The sequence below is a fragment of the Mus caroli genome, chromosome 18 (assembly GCF_900094665.2).
Source record: "Mus caroli chromosome 18, CAROLI_EIJ_v1.1, whole genome shotgun sequence".
In the NCBI taxonomy this organism is placed as follows: domain Eukaryota; kingdom Metazoa; phylum Chordata; class Mammalia; order Rodentia; family Muridae; genus Mus; species Mus caroli.
Genome location: NC_034587.1, coordinates 44,255,310 through 44,272,107, shown reverse-complemented (window position 1 = coordinate 44,272,107; position 16,798 = coordinate 44,255,310). Strand labels below are relative to the sequence as shown.

Sequence of the window (16,798 nt, the reverse complement as noted above, 5' to 3'; positions counted from 1 at the left end):
GCATCAGCCCAGCCAAAAGTTAAAAGGAACCCGAAGAGGCCCAGTCATTTTCAACTGCATGTGTGACAAGGATAGGTGATTTCACAGCAGGTTGGTCGGACAGAGCTGGATGGTTAGGGAGACTGTTCATAGCTTCATCAAGTGTTGTAGCAACACCAGCAAGCCTTTGAAATGTCCCTCGAGCCTCCTGATGAAATTTTACTCGACACATAGAGGCATACTCCTGCCTCCACACCAGCTACAGGAGAGAATATTGCTGACATTTGAGGACTGAGAGTGTTATGTTTTTAATTTGTAACCTTTATGTATAAAATAATGGGTGTTTTTACATACTTAAGAAGAAAAATAATAACTTTAAAAAAAAGCCTTAGAAGCTTGCTACTCTCAGCAAGGGGCTGGCTTTGGCTGTAGAAGATTCATTCCATTTGTAACTTTATTTTGATACCTGGTTTTTGTCAGAGGTAGATGCTGACATAACTAGAACTTCTGGTGACTCCCTAAAAGAGGAAAGTCTTCCCTCTGTTTTGGAAAGAATTCCCGATTCCTATTTTACTGTCTCCCTCCAAAAGGCAATTGTGTCCCAGTAAAGGTGGACAACATTTTTGTCAAGTACCATTTTCTATGTAGTTATTCCCAAACAGTGAGTGGACCATACCAAAAGATGTCCAGGGTATTACACAGAAAGTAGATACACCAGTGCTGAGCTTCCAGCTGGGATTTCTGGAGAAGGAGATGATTTTATATACAAAGATGAGGAGCCACGCCTGAATTATATAACAGTGGGTGGACAGAAGGTCAAAGGTCAATGCTACCACTTCTGAAGTAGCCATGTTCCCCTCACATAGGATTTGGCATCAAATAACCATAGATTTATCTCCATCTCCATTTCTATCTAGATTTCTATCTTTGATGTTCCACTTCAATAGGAACCCTGGCCCAAACATGTTATTGGCAATCATTAATGGTCACACAATCCCATGATAAAGGAGATAGAGGCGTTGCCATAGCAAACCCCAATGATGACCAGATACAAGAAATTAAAGAATCCTGGAAGAAAAAGCTTAAGATGATTGTATGACAAGCTTATTTGGAAATAAAGTATATTGAAGCTCTCTAGTAACACACTGCTGTGAGAAAGCCCAGATACCATGGGGTTAAAGTACAGTCATCCAGGCATGAATCTGAGAATGGTTCCCCACTCATAGTTACCTCCCTATAACTCCCCAGAAATCATAGCCTTTTGAATGTGACTCATCTTTCTTTCCACTTTTTGGAGGGTTGCCAATGCTCTGGAGACTATAGGTTTAGAAACAGAGATGTTGAGATGCAGGTATTTCTAAAGGTCAGATATTATTACACATCACAGACTCAACCAAAGAGCACTAGCGGAAAGAAATGTGCTCATGGAGTCTGCTTGATCACCCGACTGGCTACACTCACTTTGACCCTGTCCTGTCAAAGCCCACTTCTCTGTGAGATTAGCCAATTGCTTAGCTCCAGTGTGCACTTCCCACAGTTCCTAGAATGCCAACCAACCTAGCAGGGCTGCCCTCAATGGTAGATTATTCCACCCGGACGCCTGTGGAGACTGTATTTTTCTTCTGGCTCCTGGATGAAGGCTCTCGCCTCCAGACCACATTGCCTTTGTGGTGATTGATGGGGAAGGCAGCTTTGAAATAGTTTTGTCCGGAGACAAGATCTTTGGCAGCCTGCCCCCTCAGGCTTAGCACTCCACAGAAGATGAAAAGAAAACTGGAGAAGAAAAGAGCACCTTCGTGCTAAGGGTTGACCAGCAAGTTTAACCCTCAGAAACTGTGACGCTTAGAAATGCTAAGACCAGGCTTATTATCATCTGGAACTGAAGTGTAACTCGATCATCCTCAAGAAGTATTCTCAGAGTGTTTCCTGAAGTAACAGCTCTGCTGGAGATGGGAAATGGTGGCATGGTCTGAATTAAAACATGGTTTTGTTCTGTGGCCCTCCTCCTCCTCTTCCTCCTCCTCCTCCTCCTCCTCTTCCTCCTCCTTGCACTGGCCCCATTGATTCTTGGCTTGATCAGCATTTCCTTCTCTTACCCTGTCTCCTCCTTTTTCACAGATACAAAACAGTATCCGGTGTTTGTGGGCCACAAGCCAGGACGGAACACCACACAGAGGCACAGGCTGGACATCCAGATGATCATGATCATGAACAGAACCCTCTACGTTGCTGCTCGGTAAGAGACATTCCTTGCCTGCACCAGCAGAGGACCTGAAGGTTCCTGTCCCCACCCACCCACGATGCATCTTTCTAAGAACTTGAGGTCCCTTACTATGTTATTTCAGCTAAAACCTACTTGTGTTTGTCAAGCAATCCTTCTTTCAAGAATTTTTCCATGTCTGTTTAACCTTTTGGGGATTTTTCTATGTCTGTTTAACCTTATGTGGATTTACAGAGAAATAATTACATATTTTGAGGCTTACAGCTCAACTAAGCCACTGTGTTTCTTGAACATATATGCAAATATTTACTCAAGTACACAGTCGAGTACTCCACTACTTGACTGTTGTTTGTTAAACTGACTTGGATGTATTGACATGTACTATATAGTGTGCAGAGATGTGTGTCTATTATAGCTATTTGCACGTTTGCATTGGATGTTTGCCAGTTCTTTGACCGAGTGATAATAGTGAGCAGAGAAAGTACAATAGTGTGTATGTTTCTTAAGTGTTCTGTATTTGGCAGTAATATTACGCTTCACTCGTCCTTTGGGAAATGGCATGTGGACATACTGCTGTCCTGAAGCAGAGTGCCATCATAAGAATGCCACCCAGACTGAGGTCACATGGACTTGGGCTTTTGTTTGTTTGTTTGTTCTTATACTGCTGTGTTCAGTTGCTCCATGGCTTCTCGGGCAGTATGTGGCCCCTGCCAGGTGAGAGGTTAGGCAGGTATCTTCATGAAGCCCGTGCTGATGTGTGGAACTGTAGAGATGACAATTCACAGGAGGTGTCCAAATCAACCCGTTTCTCACAATTGCCAGGTTTGGGTTATGTAGCTCACTCAGGGAGGACCATCCTGAGCTGTTCCTCTGGAGACTTACATAGCTCCAAAGAGATGAGTCATTTCACATCAGGAAAAAGATGACTGATGTTCATATGTGGCTGTGAGCCAAGGACCAGGACAGCTAGAATAACAGCAGTACCAGCTTCCTTGGAAGTGTCGCAAGTGTCATGAATGCCTCCAAGCCCAGCACACCCTTGGCTGCAAGAACCAAAAATTAACACTTAAAAAAAAAAACCCACACTTTATAAATGACCCTCATGCTGGTCATGTGGTCATAACTTCGTAAGTGTCAATTTGCCTTCCCCACTTCTTGTAGAAGGATTTCAAGGGACAGAGATGAGAAGTCAGTGGGCCCAATAAAAGCTGTCGGATTTGAACGAGGGTAGACTGGCTGTGAGGTGGACCACACAGCCACTCCCTGTCCTGTGCTGCCCACTGAGAAGTGAAACGCTTCGTCCCGTGTTAATAACCGTCTAATAGCTGTTGCCTGAGAGCAGCCTTTGTAGCTATTCATTATGGAACATTCCAGTGAAGCCTCAATACCCACCTCTTTGGAAGCATGGAAGCTCCTTTCTCGGTATCCTTGTTAATTTCCTACCATGTAGCAAAGCAAGATTACACTTATAATGTTAAAAAAAAATGGCTGAGCAAAACAAATGATTAAACATGGAACCTGTGAAAAATAGGTTGACTCCAGTATTGCCCATGAATTGTTCTTTTCACAGTCGATGCACTGGGAACAAAAATGATGGAAACAGACAGCCCTTGTAGCCAGTGATTTAGCATAGGTGTGGGTTGCAGGCTCAGGGCAATAGGAAAATTAGGAGCCAGGTGTTGTGTCGACTAAGAAGCATTCATTATTCCAGCTCATTAAAACTAAGACAGTTGCATCTGAACTCTCCATCTCAAGGAAAGGGAAAAGGAAACAGAAAGGGGGGAAAGAAGTGCCTTCCTTTCAAAAGCAATGGAACAGACTGGCCATTCCCTGAAGCTCAAGTGTCTGACACCTTACATGTTGCATTCATACCATACCCAGCCACCTCCCTTCCCAGTACACTCCAAAACAATCTCTAAAGGAGTTTTATGCTTGCCACATGCAGAGCCTCTCCTTTTGATTTCACATTTCCCAACCCTGCCCTGAGACATCCAGGTTCCAAGTTTGGCAACACAACTCAATATTGTAGTCAATGGATTGGAAAAGAGGAAGTCCTTGGATTAAATCCCGTTTGTCTTTTAATGGCTACATTCAAGATGTCAGAGCATTGTGTGCATCCTAGGATGCACAGAGGCAGCAAGGAATGATCCTTTGTCCTGGATTATAGTTGACCATAAAGCACCATGTCTATCCACTGGAGCCATGTGATCTTTGAGATGTTGAAAAAGATTGCCACTGTCTAGAAGATTTCCCTCATGGAATTGTTTTTTTAAAAGGTTTCCCAGTTCTCCCAGACAATCGGAGTCAGCGATCCAAAGCCAAGTCCCATCCAGAACCCCAGGGACTGATGGGGTTTGGTGGCAAGAACGCCTTCCAATTCTTTCCTATTATTATCCACTTTGTAAATTCTTCTTTCTTTTTAATCTCTAAACTACTAATTAACATAAACAGACCATGCCAAAAGGGGGCAATCTGAGAGCTTTCTGAGGAGCTGCCAATGCATATTAATCAGTTGTTAATTTACAATTCATATATTCAGCTTCTACTTAAGTTTCGAAGGGAAGAGGGGCAAGGAAAAGCTTCCAGTCATTTCAAACCCAATTCCAATGTCATAGGCAACTCTAGTCTAATAATGTGCCTGACCACAGCGCCATCGTAAAGCCAAACAAGTAATAAGGGAATGCAATAAACGGCCTCAAAATTAAAGGGCAGAGTGATGCTGGTCCCCCACAGAAGCTGGGAGAAGCATCTTAGTTCTGCAGTTTGTAAAGCAGGCTCACGGAGTCTTACCCTGACACAAGTGCACATCTTTCACTGCCAAAATCACACACACTGACACACACACACACAGACACCAGTGCACACACAGTTCAGGAGCAGGCAAGGAAGCATCGCTGCTTTCTTCTTTTATTTCCATGTGAAAAACCATTCATGAGTTTTCTGTCTTTTTTTTTCTCTGAAAGAGAAGTAAACAGACTTTGTCAAGAATTGAATATTCATGTGTATATGTACATAGTTGAATACACACATACATATATCATATATACATCTTAAAAATAATTGCTTTCTCCTCTCCCCCAGTCCCTGAGTCTTTTTAACTAACAAGGAGGTTTGAAAGTCTACACAGGAGTCCTGAGGTCCTGGTTTAAAACTGTGGATAATTTTCCAGCCCCAGGACTTCCTGCATTTTAGAAAAAAGTCAATGTTATTTCAAGGGAAAATGAGCTGTTTGGATTTACCCCTGCTAGCCCCCACCCCCCTCCTCCACTGAGTGTGCCTCTTTTCTTTCCTTTCTTCTCAGTTCCAGACAAAAAGACCCCTTGTGCTCTGCTCACACAGAAGGGAGGTTTAAATATAGCCCCACACCTGAGCTGCCGTTTCTGCATCTCCCCCTTCAAGGGGAGATTGGCAGCAAACTGTAAAGACAGTCATACTCAGGACAGAACAGGAGAGGAAGCGGAAGCACAAAGTCTCAGCCTTAGCTCAAGTTCATTTATACTTTAATTCAACGTGGTCTTGTGGAGGAAAGGGTCACTTCTGGAAACAATTTTACCTTTCTATCGTCTTGTCTATCAAATTATCAAATGTAACACGTTGAATACCAAGCAGCTTGTTGCATGAGTTTAAAGATACCAAGAGCAATGTGACCCTGTATCCCAGCTTCTGAACTAGGTTAGCCTTCAGAGTCTTCCAAGCTGAGCTCTCTATGTACGGCTCAGTAGTGCTGAGATTAGGAGAATGGTTACCAAAAGTTTTCATATGTCAACCGGACACCATAAGTGCTAGGTATGGTTCAAGATAATCTCTTACACTGAGTTCTTTCCTTTTTCTAGCATGTGGGCAGCCTGTGTTTTAACAAATATTGTCATGGATTGACCTGGCCTGAACATGATAAACTTACTCTGTAGAAAATGAACTGTCTTAACTCTTGTGTCTGACTTTCTTTCATAGAGACCATATTTATACTGTTGATATAGACACATCCCACACAGAAGAAATTTACTGTAGCAAAGTAAGTTGTTTTTAAAATCATCTTTCTAAAACGGGATGCTTAGGCAATCCATATTTAAAAGCAGTGATTGAAATGGGGTGGGTGATGGTAGCATACCTTTTGTGATGTCTGATTTAGGTTGAGTGAGGGTTTATTACACATTCCAAAAGACATATTTCATCAGTGTGTGCATATACATTTCAGGGTGTTCTGTAATTTGTAAAATAAAAAATCTTTTAATAAAATATTGCCATGTCTATCAAAGAAACTACCACTTCTCAAAAATAAGATTCTGTCCCAAAAACATATTAAAAACTGTCCCAACGTTATGGCTTCAACATCATGCAGCCTGAATGTTACTTGATGGATGAGGGGCTGGAATGTAATTATTACCCAGACATACATAACGTCTAACGTGCGCTTTCCTCATGACTCCACACGGGGATAATTTAGTTAATGAAACTTTGCAGTAGAAGAGGGAGCTTTGGCCCACGAATTGACACGAAGGAACACAACCTGAGTTAAACCCCTCTCCACCTGGAGCGAATGTCTACTTTATGTTTAAGAAAATGACTTCCATATTTTAAGAGAAAGGACTTCACTACAAACACTGATTGATTAACCGAACAAAAAGGGTAGCCACACACATTTTATTAAAATGAGCACAATTTGCAAGTTGCTTTAGATATGGTTATATGAAGTTCCCACGCTTCTCCTTTATCGTCATCTCGAAAGGAGGAACATCCTGTAGTTTAATGAACAGAAAGAATCATAAAATTAAGCAAAAAAGTTTTCTTTCTCTTATATTTTCGTTTTCATGGGGAATTGCTCATGGGGAAGGTGTGTAGAAAGCTTTCAATAAATATATATTCAGCCTCTACTTGCCCCAAGGGAACCCTTACTTCTAAAATCAAATGCAACAACCTCTGGGCTCTAATTGATTTCTTTCTTGATCCCTGCAGAAACTGACATGGAAATCTAGACAGGCTGACGTAGACACATGCAGGATGAAGGGGAAACATAAGGTAGGCAATTTTCATTTCTCCTGCGGCTGCCACTCCGGGTTACGTTTTTGACGGTTATCTCCTGCCGTAGACGATGATTTGAATGCATCTTGCTATTCCCTTTTCCCCCAGTAATTGCTTTTTCCGTCAACTTATTGAAAGCTTTAATTTGCAAAAATAGCCTGCTCTTAATGTGATGAAACATTACAACATCTGCTAGGCCTACATCAAGAACTCCTAGGGCACAGTAGAGATTATGGACTCAGATTGGGTCTCCTGAGTAACCTAACCCAGTAACCCACCTCATAGGCCAGATCACACCTCCAGTCTGTGTAAGCACTCATGAGTAGCACAGCAAACTCACAGGCTTTTGTGCCTTTGGTCAACTAACAGCATAGATGTAGTCTTCAGTCAGAAGCCTTGCACATCAAGGAACTCTGGAACATCTGGCATTAAAATTAATACGATCAGAGGTTGCTGTATTCGGCTCTCTGTTCTTCTGTAACATAAAAGAAACACACGTTACCTATCTCTTCCGTGTTTGTATTTACTGTAGCAATAAACATTGACATCCTTTCTTGGTTCACATTAGCAACAGCTTGACCATGTAGCTGGGGAACCCAGCTGAGTAACCTTACCCGCTGTACTCTCTCCACACTGTAACCCTGCTGTTGGTGGACCATGGCTGGTGGTGATGAATGGGCTTTTGTTCTGAGTGGACTCCATTCAAAAACAGTTTGAACTCTGTTTCAGGATGAATGTCACAACTTCATTAAAGTTCTTCTCAAGAAGAATGATGATACGCTGTTTGTCTGTGGAACCAATGCCTTCAACCCTTCCTGCAGAAACTACAGGGTAACTGTCATTTGTCTGTCGCAACTACACTGCTCGGAGGTATCCCATAATGTACTGACATCATACAGTGCATCAACTGAAGTGGGGTAACGCTACACCACATGGGTTCCCCTCACTTATCCAGCTTAGTGTATTGCTCCAGGACAGTGATCCTGAGCAGGCTTCTAAGCTTCCTGTTTGTTCAGAATTGACCAACATCTTTAAAGAGCATTTCTTGTGAAGGTGATTTCTAGAAGCCTCTATTCTTTTTTTTTTTTTTTTTTGGTTTTTCGAGACAGGGTTTCTCTGTGTAGCCGTGGCTGTCCTGGCACTCACTTTGTAGACCAGGCTGGCCTCGAACTCAGAAATCCGCCTGCCTCTGCCTCCCGAGTGCTGGGATTAAAGGCGTGCGCCACCACGCCCGGCTGAAGCCTCTATTCTTTATTGTTACAAAGACTGCATACTTAACACATAAAATGAATGGCATGTGGATTTCCTCTCTCCTCCTCTTTGTCCCTTCCACTCCTGTATTCCCTCTCTGAGGACAAAAACTCACTTACTTGGTAAGGAATTTTCTATTGTAAAAGATGTGGGCAAAGCATGCTGCTTGAAACTGTAGACTCTCCTTGTAAGATTTGCAAGAGAGGAATTTAATTCCATTTTGTACCAGCTTGCTTGGCCATGGCATTACTTGCTTTGACTTTTATACATGAAAAGAAAGAGTAGAGAAGAAAAAGAATGATGATGATGAGGAGGAGGAGGAGGAGGAGGAGGAAGAGGAGGAAATTGGCCACAAAGACCCAGGAAATCCAGTATGAGGAGTGAAGGGGGACTTACAGCTGAGGATCCAAGAGCTCTTGAGCTGCTGGTCCAGGGTGCCAATGCTCTAACATCTTGGCTTCACCTCTGTTAGCTTTTCTTTGGACCACAGGTTTTCTTTAGAAAGCTTACATTGATTTTTCTCCTGTGGCCAAGCACTGAGGCTATCAAGGCAGAGAAGTGTTGGCCATTAGGGAGGCCAAGCCCCAAGAGAAAGGCTACAGGCCTATGGAATTGCTATGATGTGATGTGTTAGGGAAGCATAGCACAAATGCTTTTACCTTCACCAGAGATAAAGTCAGTGGGAGCTGCAGCAAGGTGGATGAGAGCCCTCTAAAAGTTCCCACCTGCTGATCACATAGCTGGAATGTTAACACCACCCAGAGACCTTCCAGGGCAAGGAACACACTCATGATTACTCAAAATCTGAAATGGTGCATCCCAAGCCAGTGCTTGGTGGGAAAAATCATGAACAAGCCAGTCTATATACCTTTTGTCACAAAGTACAGTAGGACATCAGACAAATGAAGGTTGAGGCCATTCTGGATAGGGGAAGTGGCCCAAGCAAAAACATGGCACAAGAAATGATCTACTGAGCAGCAGACATTTTATCTAGTACTGAAATGTTGGACCCTGAAATGACAAGGGACGAGTCAAGTGACTGGAGAAGTACGTTGCCCCAGGATTGAGGGAAAGAGAAAAGAGTCTTTCAGAAAACTTAGGTCGATTTTCTTTTGTGGCCAAGCACTGAGAAATGCATAGGTAAAAACAAACAAACAAACAAACAAAACAAAAATAACAACAAAACCCTAGGGAGATTTTATAATAGACGGGGAAAGACGGGTGACAATAAGGACTCCTAGACTGTCTCTTAAGAGTAGGTGATGGGGCTGCCTCCTGTCTAGATGGACAAGGGGATTGATTCACAGGGCACTGAGAGATGGGAGTTCTGCAGTGCAGGTTATGGGTTGAGTTGTACAGGCGTGTTAGCGCTTTCATTGCTCTGCTAGAACACCATGACCAAAAGCAATCTGGGAGGAAAGAGTTTATTTCGGCTTACAGCTCCAGGTAATGCTGTATCACTGAGGGAAGTCAAAACAGGAACTTAAGACAGGAACTTGGTGGTACCACCCTACGCAGAAGCCACAGAGGAAAGCTGCAAACTGGCTTGCTCCCCATGGCTTGCTCAGCCTGCTTGCATTTTTAGTTCACAATTTCCTGTCCAGGGTTGGCACCACGCCACCTACAGTGAGCCCCCTCCCATCGCACATTAATTATTAATGTAGAAAATAGTTCAGTAGACCTTCCTACACTCCATTTCCCACAGTCCCTCGCCTGTAGTAATGCTGACCCCACAGTACAGGTTTTTTGTTTGGTTGGTTTTTTTTTTTTTTTTTTTGGCTTGTTTTGTTTTTTAAATTTGTTTAGTCTCCAGACCAATCCAAAGACACAAAGCAGCCCATCACCTTTTCCTGCTTCCTGCTTTGACTCGGCTGTAGCTATCGCCACCCTAGAGGAAGGTCTCAGATTCGTCTTAACTTAGGATTTGGGCACACACCACTTGGGGTAGGTCGTTCCAATAGCATGGTGTACGCAGGGACCCATAGTTGAATTTCTGCCAGAACTACAGACCACAAAGTCTGTGAAGTTTAACAGAAAGCTCTTTTTAGGATAATGTATCTGAAAAAGACCCCTGTAAAGAATGTTCTGGAGAGGGAGACTACATTAAAGGATGTCTCTGACTTGATTTTCTTTCCCCCAAAACACAGTTACATTTTAAACACTTCTGTTTTCTGTGATTTGGACATGCAGTTTACAAACACAGGGTAATTTAAAATAGGGGCTACCTCAAAGTGGTTACCAACAGGAAAGGCCTGTCTCACCTTTGCGTTGGAGACATTAGAGCAGAAGGTACAGGTACTTCAAGTGTCTTGACTTGGGCAGCTTGGTTCACTGCAGGTGAGTTTTTTTGGGGGGGGGGGCTCATCTTCTCTCAGTCTTCAGATCAGTGGTCAAGCTGTGCAGCTCCAGGATGAGAACATAGCCTTAAGCTAAGAGTAGGATTAGGATAGAAGTGGGTATGAAAACAGAAATGTTAGCGAGATCATTTTTGGATTTGGTACAGAGCTCTTGCCTACTAGCAAGTTGCTAAGAAACAAGGATAAATTCAGGAGCCGGGGCATCATTGGTGAAGGTGGGCTAACCTCTGACTCATGTAAAGGGTTTACTCCATGTGCCCCTCATAGTCAAGTCACACGTGGTCAGGGAGACGATGGGTCTGTTCTATGAAGGTATTCAAGAGACCAGGCTCTTTCCCAAGAATACCTTTGCTATCTCTGAGGGCCCTGCCATCCTCTATAGTGTGCTGAAGGGAAACAGAAAGGACCAAGGCTGAGAGGTAGCATATACTCACTGGTCACTGGCCAGAGCATGACACATGGCTACACTGGTATTCAAGGGACATGGGGGAATGTGCTCTGGAAGAATGAGCAGTGGCATTTAGTGAACAACTGGGGAGATGTCCCCACATCCACCAATGCCTATGGGCCTGGCATGTGTGTGTTACCTGTAGGCTAAGTAATAGCCATAAGTAAGAAAGACATGCATTTGACTTTCCTTCTGTCCAAAAGAAGGAAGAAATCCACAAGTACAAAAGTATGGAAGTTTAAAATTGGTATTAGGTTTCTTCTCTTTCTCCTCTCTTTTCTCTTTGCCTCTATAACTCCATGCTGATTAAAGCCAAGTATAACTCACAGGCACATCAGCTCTAACCTCATATTCTTTAGTGTAAAGGAACAAGGCCCAGGGTGGGCTCTGGGATCAGCAGATAGCCCCTCCCCTCCCCTTTAGGGCCTCCACTTTCAGCAGTTCGTTCTGAGGCTGGCTTGGTAGGTGCGGAGGCCATCTGAGTTTTGCTGGCAAGAGTGTTTTTCATCTTGGCTGATGCCACACTGCTCTGCCAATGAACTGGAGGAAAAATTCCAGTGTCTCCTACTGGGACTTAATCCACAAAGGAAAGGCTCATCAGGCAAACAAATCCAGAAAAGAGACTCAGTCTCAATAGAGTTCATGACTCAGGAGATAATTGGGGCAGGTAGATTTTCCCGGTAATTACCTCAGAAATGCCTTAGTTTAAAACACTTATTTATTGACCATTCCGCTAGGATATGGAAATCTGTTGGTTGTAATAAGTTAAGAGCCAATCAGACATACTCAAATTCCATACTTGGCTAATTACAGAGTCTTGATCAAGTAACTTAACTCTAGAAGCCTCCAATTCCTTATCTGAAACCAGTAGATGTTCCTCAGAGGGCATTTGCAAGAATGCATTTGCAAGGTGCCTATGAATTACTTTGCATGCTAATCACTTTTAAAATATCAGTTTCCGTTACTATTGTCGGGGACCGGCGGTAATTCAGACCTGTTACTTCATTTAGGTCGATACTTTGGAAACTTTTGGGGATGAATTTAGCGGAATGGCCAGATGCCCTTATGATGCCAAACATGCCAACATCGCTCTGTTTGCAGGTAAATGACCTGATTTCTTCTCATTAAGTTGTTTTTGCATCTTACAGCCTATGGCTGAGAATTCGCTTGGAAGGAGTGGTAGAGTCACAGTTGTACTGACTCTCTGGTGAACACAGTAATTAAGAATGCCTCTTCCATTTGAAATTAGGAGGGGAAACTAAGTCGTTTTTCTTCTTCTTCTTTAAAGAGTCTCTGCGCCACCCCCACATGCTTTTGAGATTTCAGGAAAGTTTGATAGCACAGCACTGCATAAGTGAAAACAACTTTGGGCTCAGATACTGGAATACTTTATGTAGAACCACCAATGAGGATATAACACTGGCAGTGGGATTGACATTAGTTGGACTCTACAAGAGTAGTCTGCAGTGTGTCTCTCCTAGCCATTTCCCTATTCTCCATTACCTTCTTCGTGAGACAGCCGCTCTCAGCACCTCAGAGGCTTCTCATGGAGCAAAAGGGAGAGAGGTAAAAGGAAGTTTCTGGAATCTTCTCCCATAGCAGCACTTCTCAAATGCCATTGATTTGATTGGGCTACAAGCCTTTCTCTGACCAAACGGCCACAGTGTCTGAAAAGATGGTGATGATTGCCTAGGTGGGCCCAGGTTCCTGCTGAACAGGGTGTGAAGAGGTAGCTACTCAGCCATCATTTTCGAATTTAATGGGGTTTTTGTATATGAGTAGGCTTTAATTGGGAAGTGTATTTAGGAAATCATTGCCAGCTGTGCTTGTGGAAGCGATACAGAGAGAAGTGTTGATGTGGAGGGATCAATTGTTCCAGCATGCAGGCACGCCATTGGCTACCATTCCCACTGAGGCAGCAAACACCTGGCCTAGCTTAACTGGGAAGGGAACTTTTGGACATGTGTTTTCGCTACGTGTATATTTGTGCAGCACATGCATGCCTGGTGCCTTCAAAGACCTGAAAAGGGCATCAGACTCCTTGGGACTAGTGTTACAGATGGTTGTGAGCTACAATGTGGGTGCTGGGAATGAAAGTTGGGTCCTCTGAAGGACAGCCTATATTTTTCACCGCTGAGCGATCTCACTATCCCCACCTCAAATAAACTGTCTAAAATTCGAGTACACTCGATTTCTGTTCAGTTGACGCAGGTCTTCCATTTCTTAACCATCTCATTTGGTTTTTGTTGCAGATTATTTGCTAGTCTAAAAAAGAGCCAGAAGTTCAGAGACTCATTGTCAGTTTTCTTTACTGTCTTTCCTTTTGGACATGCCCAAAAGCAAACCTGTCTCCCCAAAGGGAGAATTTCTAAAGACGGGACGATTTGCATCCAGCTCTCTCCACCCCTTGATTCTTTGCTTTGGCCACTTGCATAGCACAGGGCTTCCATTTTGGGACTTTGGAAATCCAGAAGCAAAGGTCTGTCTGTTATTTAAGCTCGACTGGCAGGGCTTCATGAGTGACATGAGTGACATGACTGTGGGACTGTGGCTCTCAGGACTAAAGAAGTCATCTGGTTAACCATTTAGAGCCTTTGAACCCTCCCTCTTCCGTTCATCTCACACCAAATCAGTCCCAGCTCCAGCTCAGGTCATCCATATTTCTGAGTGAGATTAAAATCTGTGTTGATTAAAAGTCGCTTATTTCTCGGAGCTCCCTTCTAAGCCAGTTGACCACAGCTTGATGGCAGTTAGCAGCATCCCAGTGTCCTTGGCCTTGAGCTTGCAGTCAAGGTCCATCTAATCAAGTGAAGCAAATAGCATATTTCATTTGCCCTTTTCCCTCAGCTGCTGCAGCTGCCCCTGCTGCTTAGAAAAAAATTGCCCTGCAATTTAAAAACGAAAAATGTTTCAATTCTCATGATCCTAATTCAAAATAGTGAGGAACGGGGGCCACGCTTTTTCCTAACGACTCTTGGATTTTTCCCAGTTGTCCGATCTCATTTGCCTGATACGGGAAAGCAGACCAGGGGATGTCTCTACTGTCACTGGTCCCTGCCTTGCTCAGTACCCTGTTCAACTCTTTCCTTTTTCTTCTAAGATGGAAAACTCTACTCGGCTACAGTGACTGACTTTCTGGCCATTGATGCAGTCATTTACAGGAGCCTCGGAGACAGCCCTACCCTCAGGACTGTCAAGCACGATTCAAAGTGGTTGAAAGGTGAGCAGTTAAAAGAAGAAAGCGGGTAGGGGATACGGATCTCATAAGAGATGTAGAGTCTGGATGGACCAGACTGTAGATTCATTTTAGTAATGGATTCTGACAGTCAAAACCATGTAAATTGCATCTTTTGCCTCAACTGATTTATTTACCCCTCTTTCCCCCCTCCCATGGGCTTCTGGAACACCAATATAACTACCAGTGCTGCGACAATAGTCTACGCCGCATTCATCTTTCCCTGCCTCAAATTCATTTCAGAGTCCCCAATGAAACGAGCTGAACTATTCATGGAAAGGAAAGGGGGGGGATTGGAGGTGGTGGGGAACAGGAAAGGGGCTATTCACAGCCCTGAGTGAGCCAGCGTGATGGAGCAATGTGCAAAAACTCCTCTAGGCAATATGGACATTCCATTGTGGAAAATAAAACTACAGAGATTTGCAAAATGTACTTATTCTTCACTGCCGGTTTGCAAAGCTTGTGAAAGATGTAATTTGTAGGCTCAAGTGCCTTCTGAAATCACTAGCGCTTGCACTTCTGAAGTCATTAGAAATGGTTAGTGTTAACCACATGTCTAATAGCCCTACACTTCCAATTAATAACACGTCTTTGGCTACACTTGATTAAAATTCCCTTAACACTATGTGACATATCTCCAATTAAAGTGCCCGTTTGTCTGCAGAGCCGTACTTTGTCCAAGCCGTGGATTACGGGGACTATATCTACTTCTTCTTCAGAGAAATTGCAGTAGAATACAACACTATGGGGAAGGTAAGATGGGAGACTATCCCTGGCTCTATTGGTGACATTTTCAGAAACCTACTTTTGAACCAGCGTTGCTGTAAGTGACCTGGAAATGCAAATTGAACCCGATGACAACAGGGATGGCCAGAAGTGACAGACTAAACTGTCTGGAAACCTGATCCACTTTTTCAGAGCAGTAACAAATTACAGGGAACCTCTTGAATAATCTCTACTGAAGATCTAACCAACAGATGTTTGGTTACTTTCCTACCGAATTCAAAGTGTTTTGAGATGTAGCTCCCAGGTATAATTTCTCCTCTTAATTGAGTTACTCCACAGAGACAATACATACCCAGTATCTTTAGGCAAACTGAGTCTTAGTTTTATTGCAGAAAGAAAGAGAGCAGTTACAGGATGTTTATTTCAGTTTATTTTATTTTATTTTATTACCAGACATCTGATCAAGGTCACTAAGTTAGAGGGCACAAATAAAATACCAGGGTGACTTGCATGGTAGAGGGACTCACACTCCAAGTATGAGATTTCAGGCCCCAGAGGCAGCCAGTAGGATGGCAGAGATGGTGCATACAAAGTGTGCTTTTGTCTGAGGAAATAAAAGCTAAGCAGTCTGTATGGAAATGAGTTTATGTGGCTGGGAGCTGATCCCCTGAAGGATTTATGGCTCTGTATTAAATGCCACTGCCTTATCTTTTAAAACATTCTGTTTCTCTGCTGAGTTTTTTTTTTTTTCCTTTTTCTTTTTCTTCTTCTGTTCCTGATTTTAGAAACGCAATATTAAATTAAACACCTTGTTGTTCTGATTGCGTCGTTAAGCAGAGGCAACTTCTTCTAAGGTCTTCCGCATTTCAGAAGGAAATGACTGCCTTACCCTGTCCGCTTCTTCCCCCCCCCCCCCCCCCCCCCCCCCCCCCCCCCCCCCCCCCGCAGGTTGTTTTCCCTAGGGTGGCTCAGGTCTGTAAGAATGACATGGGAGGGTCTCAGAGAGTCCTGGAGAAGCAGTGGACATCTTTCCTGAAGGCTCGCCTGAACTGCTCGGTGCCTGGAGACTCTCATTTTTATTTCAATATACTCCAGGCAGTTACAGATGTGATTCGCATTAATGGCCGTGATGTTGTCTTGGCAACCTTTTCCACACCTTATAACAGGTAACCATGCCCTGGCTGTGTGGGTCTTCCCAGCTCCTTTTCCCAGGGGGTAGGGGTGGGGGGAGGTTTGTGACTGACAGAAAAGCAGCTGTCACTATTCGTAGATAAAAAGCACTTTGCTCTGAGTTTTCATCCATGAACTAATTAGAATTTATAAGCATTATTAAATTAAGGTTTTAGGGAGATTAAGTTATAACACTATCTTCCATTTATATGAGTGACGTCTAAATACTTTCTATGGGATTCCTTTCCCGTAAAGCAAATTTTATTGTCCTCTTTTTACACATTAAAAAATTGATTAGCCGGGCGTGGTGGCGCACGCCTTTAATCCCAGCACTCGGGAGGCAGAGGCAGGCGGATTTCTGAGTTCGAGGCCAGCCTGGTCTACAAAGTGAG

At 43.5% G+C, this 16,798-nt stretch overlaps 1 protein-coding gene across 3 annotated transcripts in view; it reads left to right on the top strand.

Annotated features, from left to right (window-relative positions):
- The window catches only part of Sema6a (semaphorin 6A), a 118,082-nt gene that overhangs the window by 62,034 nt on the left and 39,250 nt on the right, over positions 1-16,798 (top strand). For all 3 annotated transcript variants that reach the window (XM_021150341.2, XM_021150342.2, XM_021150344.2), the window contains exons 3-10: positions 2,098-2,215; positions 6,152-6,212; positions 7,154-7,216; positions 7,949-8,050; positions 12,286-12,376; positions 14,376-14,495; positions 15,175-15,263; positions 16,185-16,402. In XM_021150341.2, the coding sequence (XP_021006000.1) occupies positions 2,098-2,215; positions 6,152-6,212; positions 7,154-7,216; positions 7,949-8,050; positions 12,286-12,376; positions 14,376-14,495; positions 15,175-15,263; positions 16,185-16,402 (862 nt within the window). The remainder of the gene's footprint in view (positions 1-2,097; positions 2,216-6,151; positions 6,213-7,153; positions 7,217-7,948; positions 8,051-12,285; positions 12,377-14,375; positions 14,496-15,174; positions 15,264-16,184; positions 16,403-16,798) is intronic.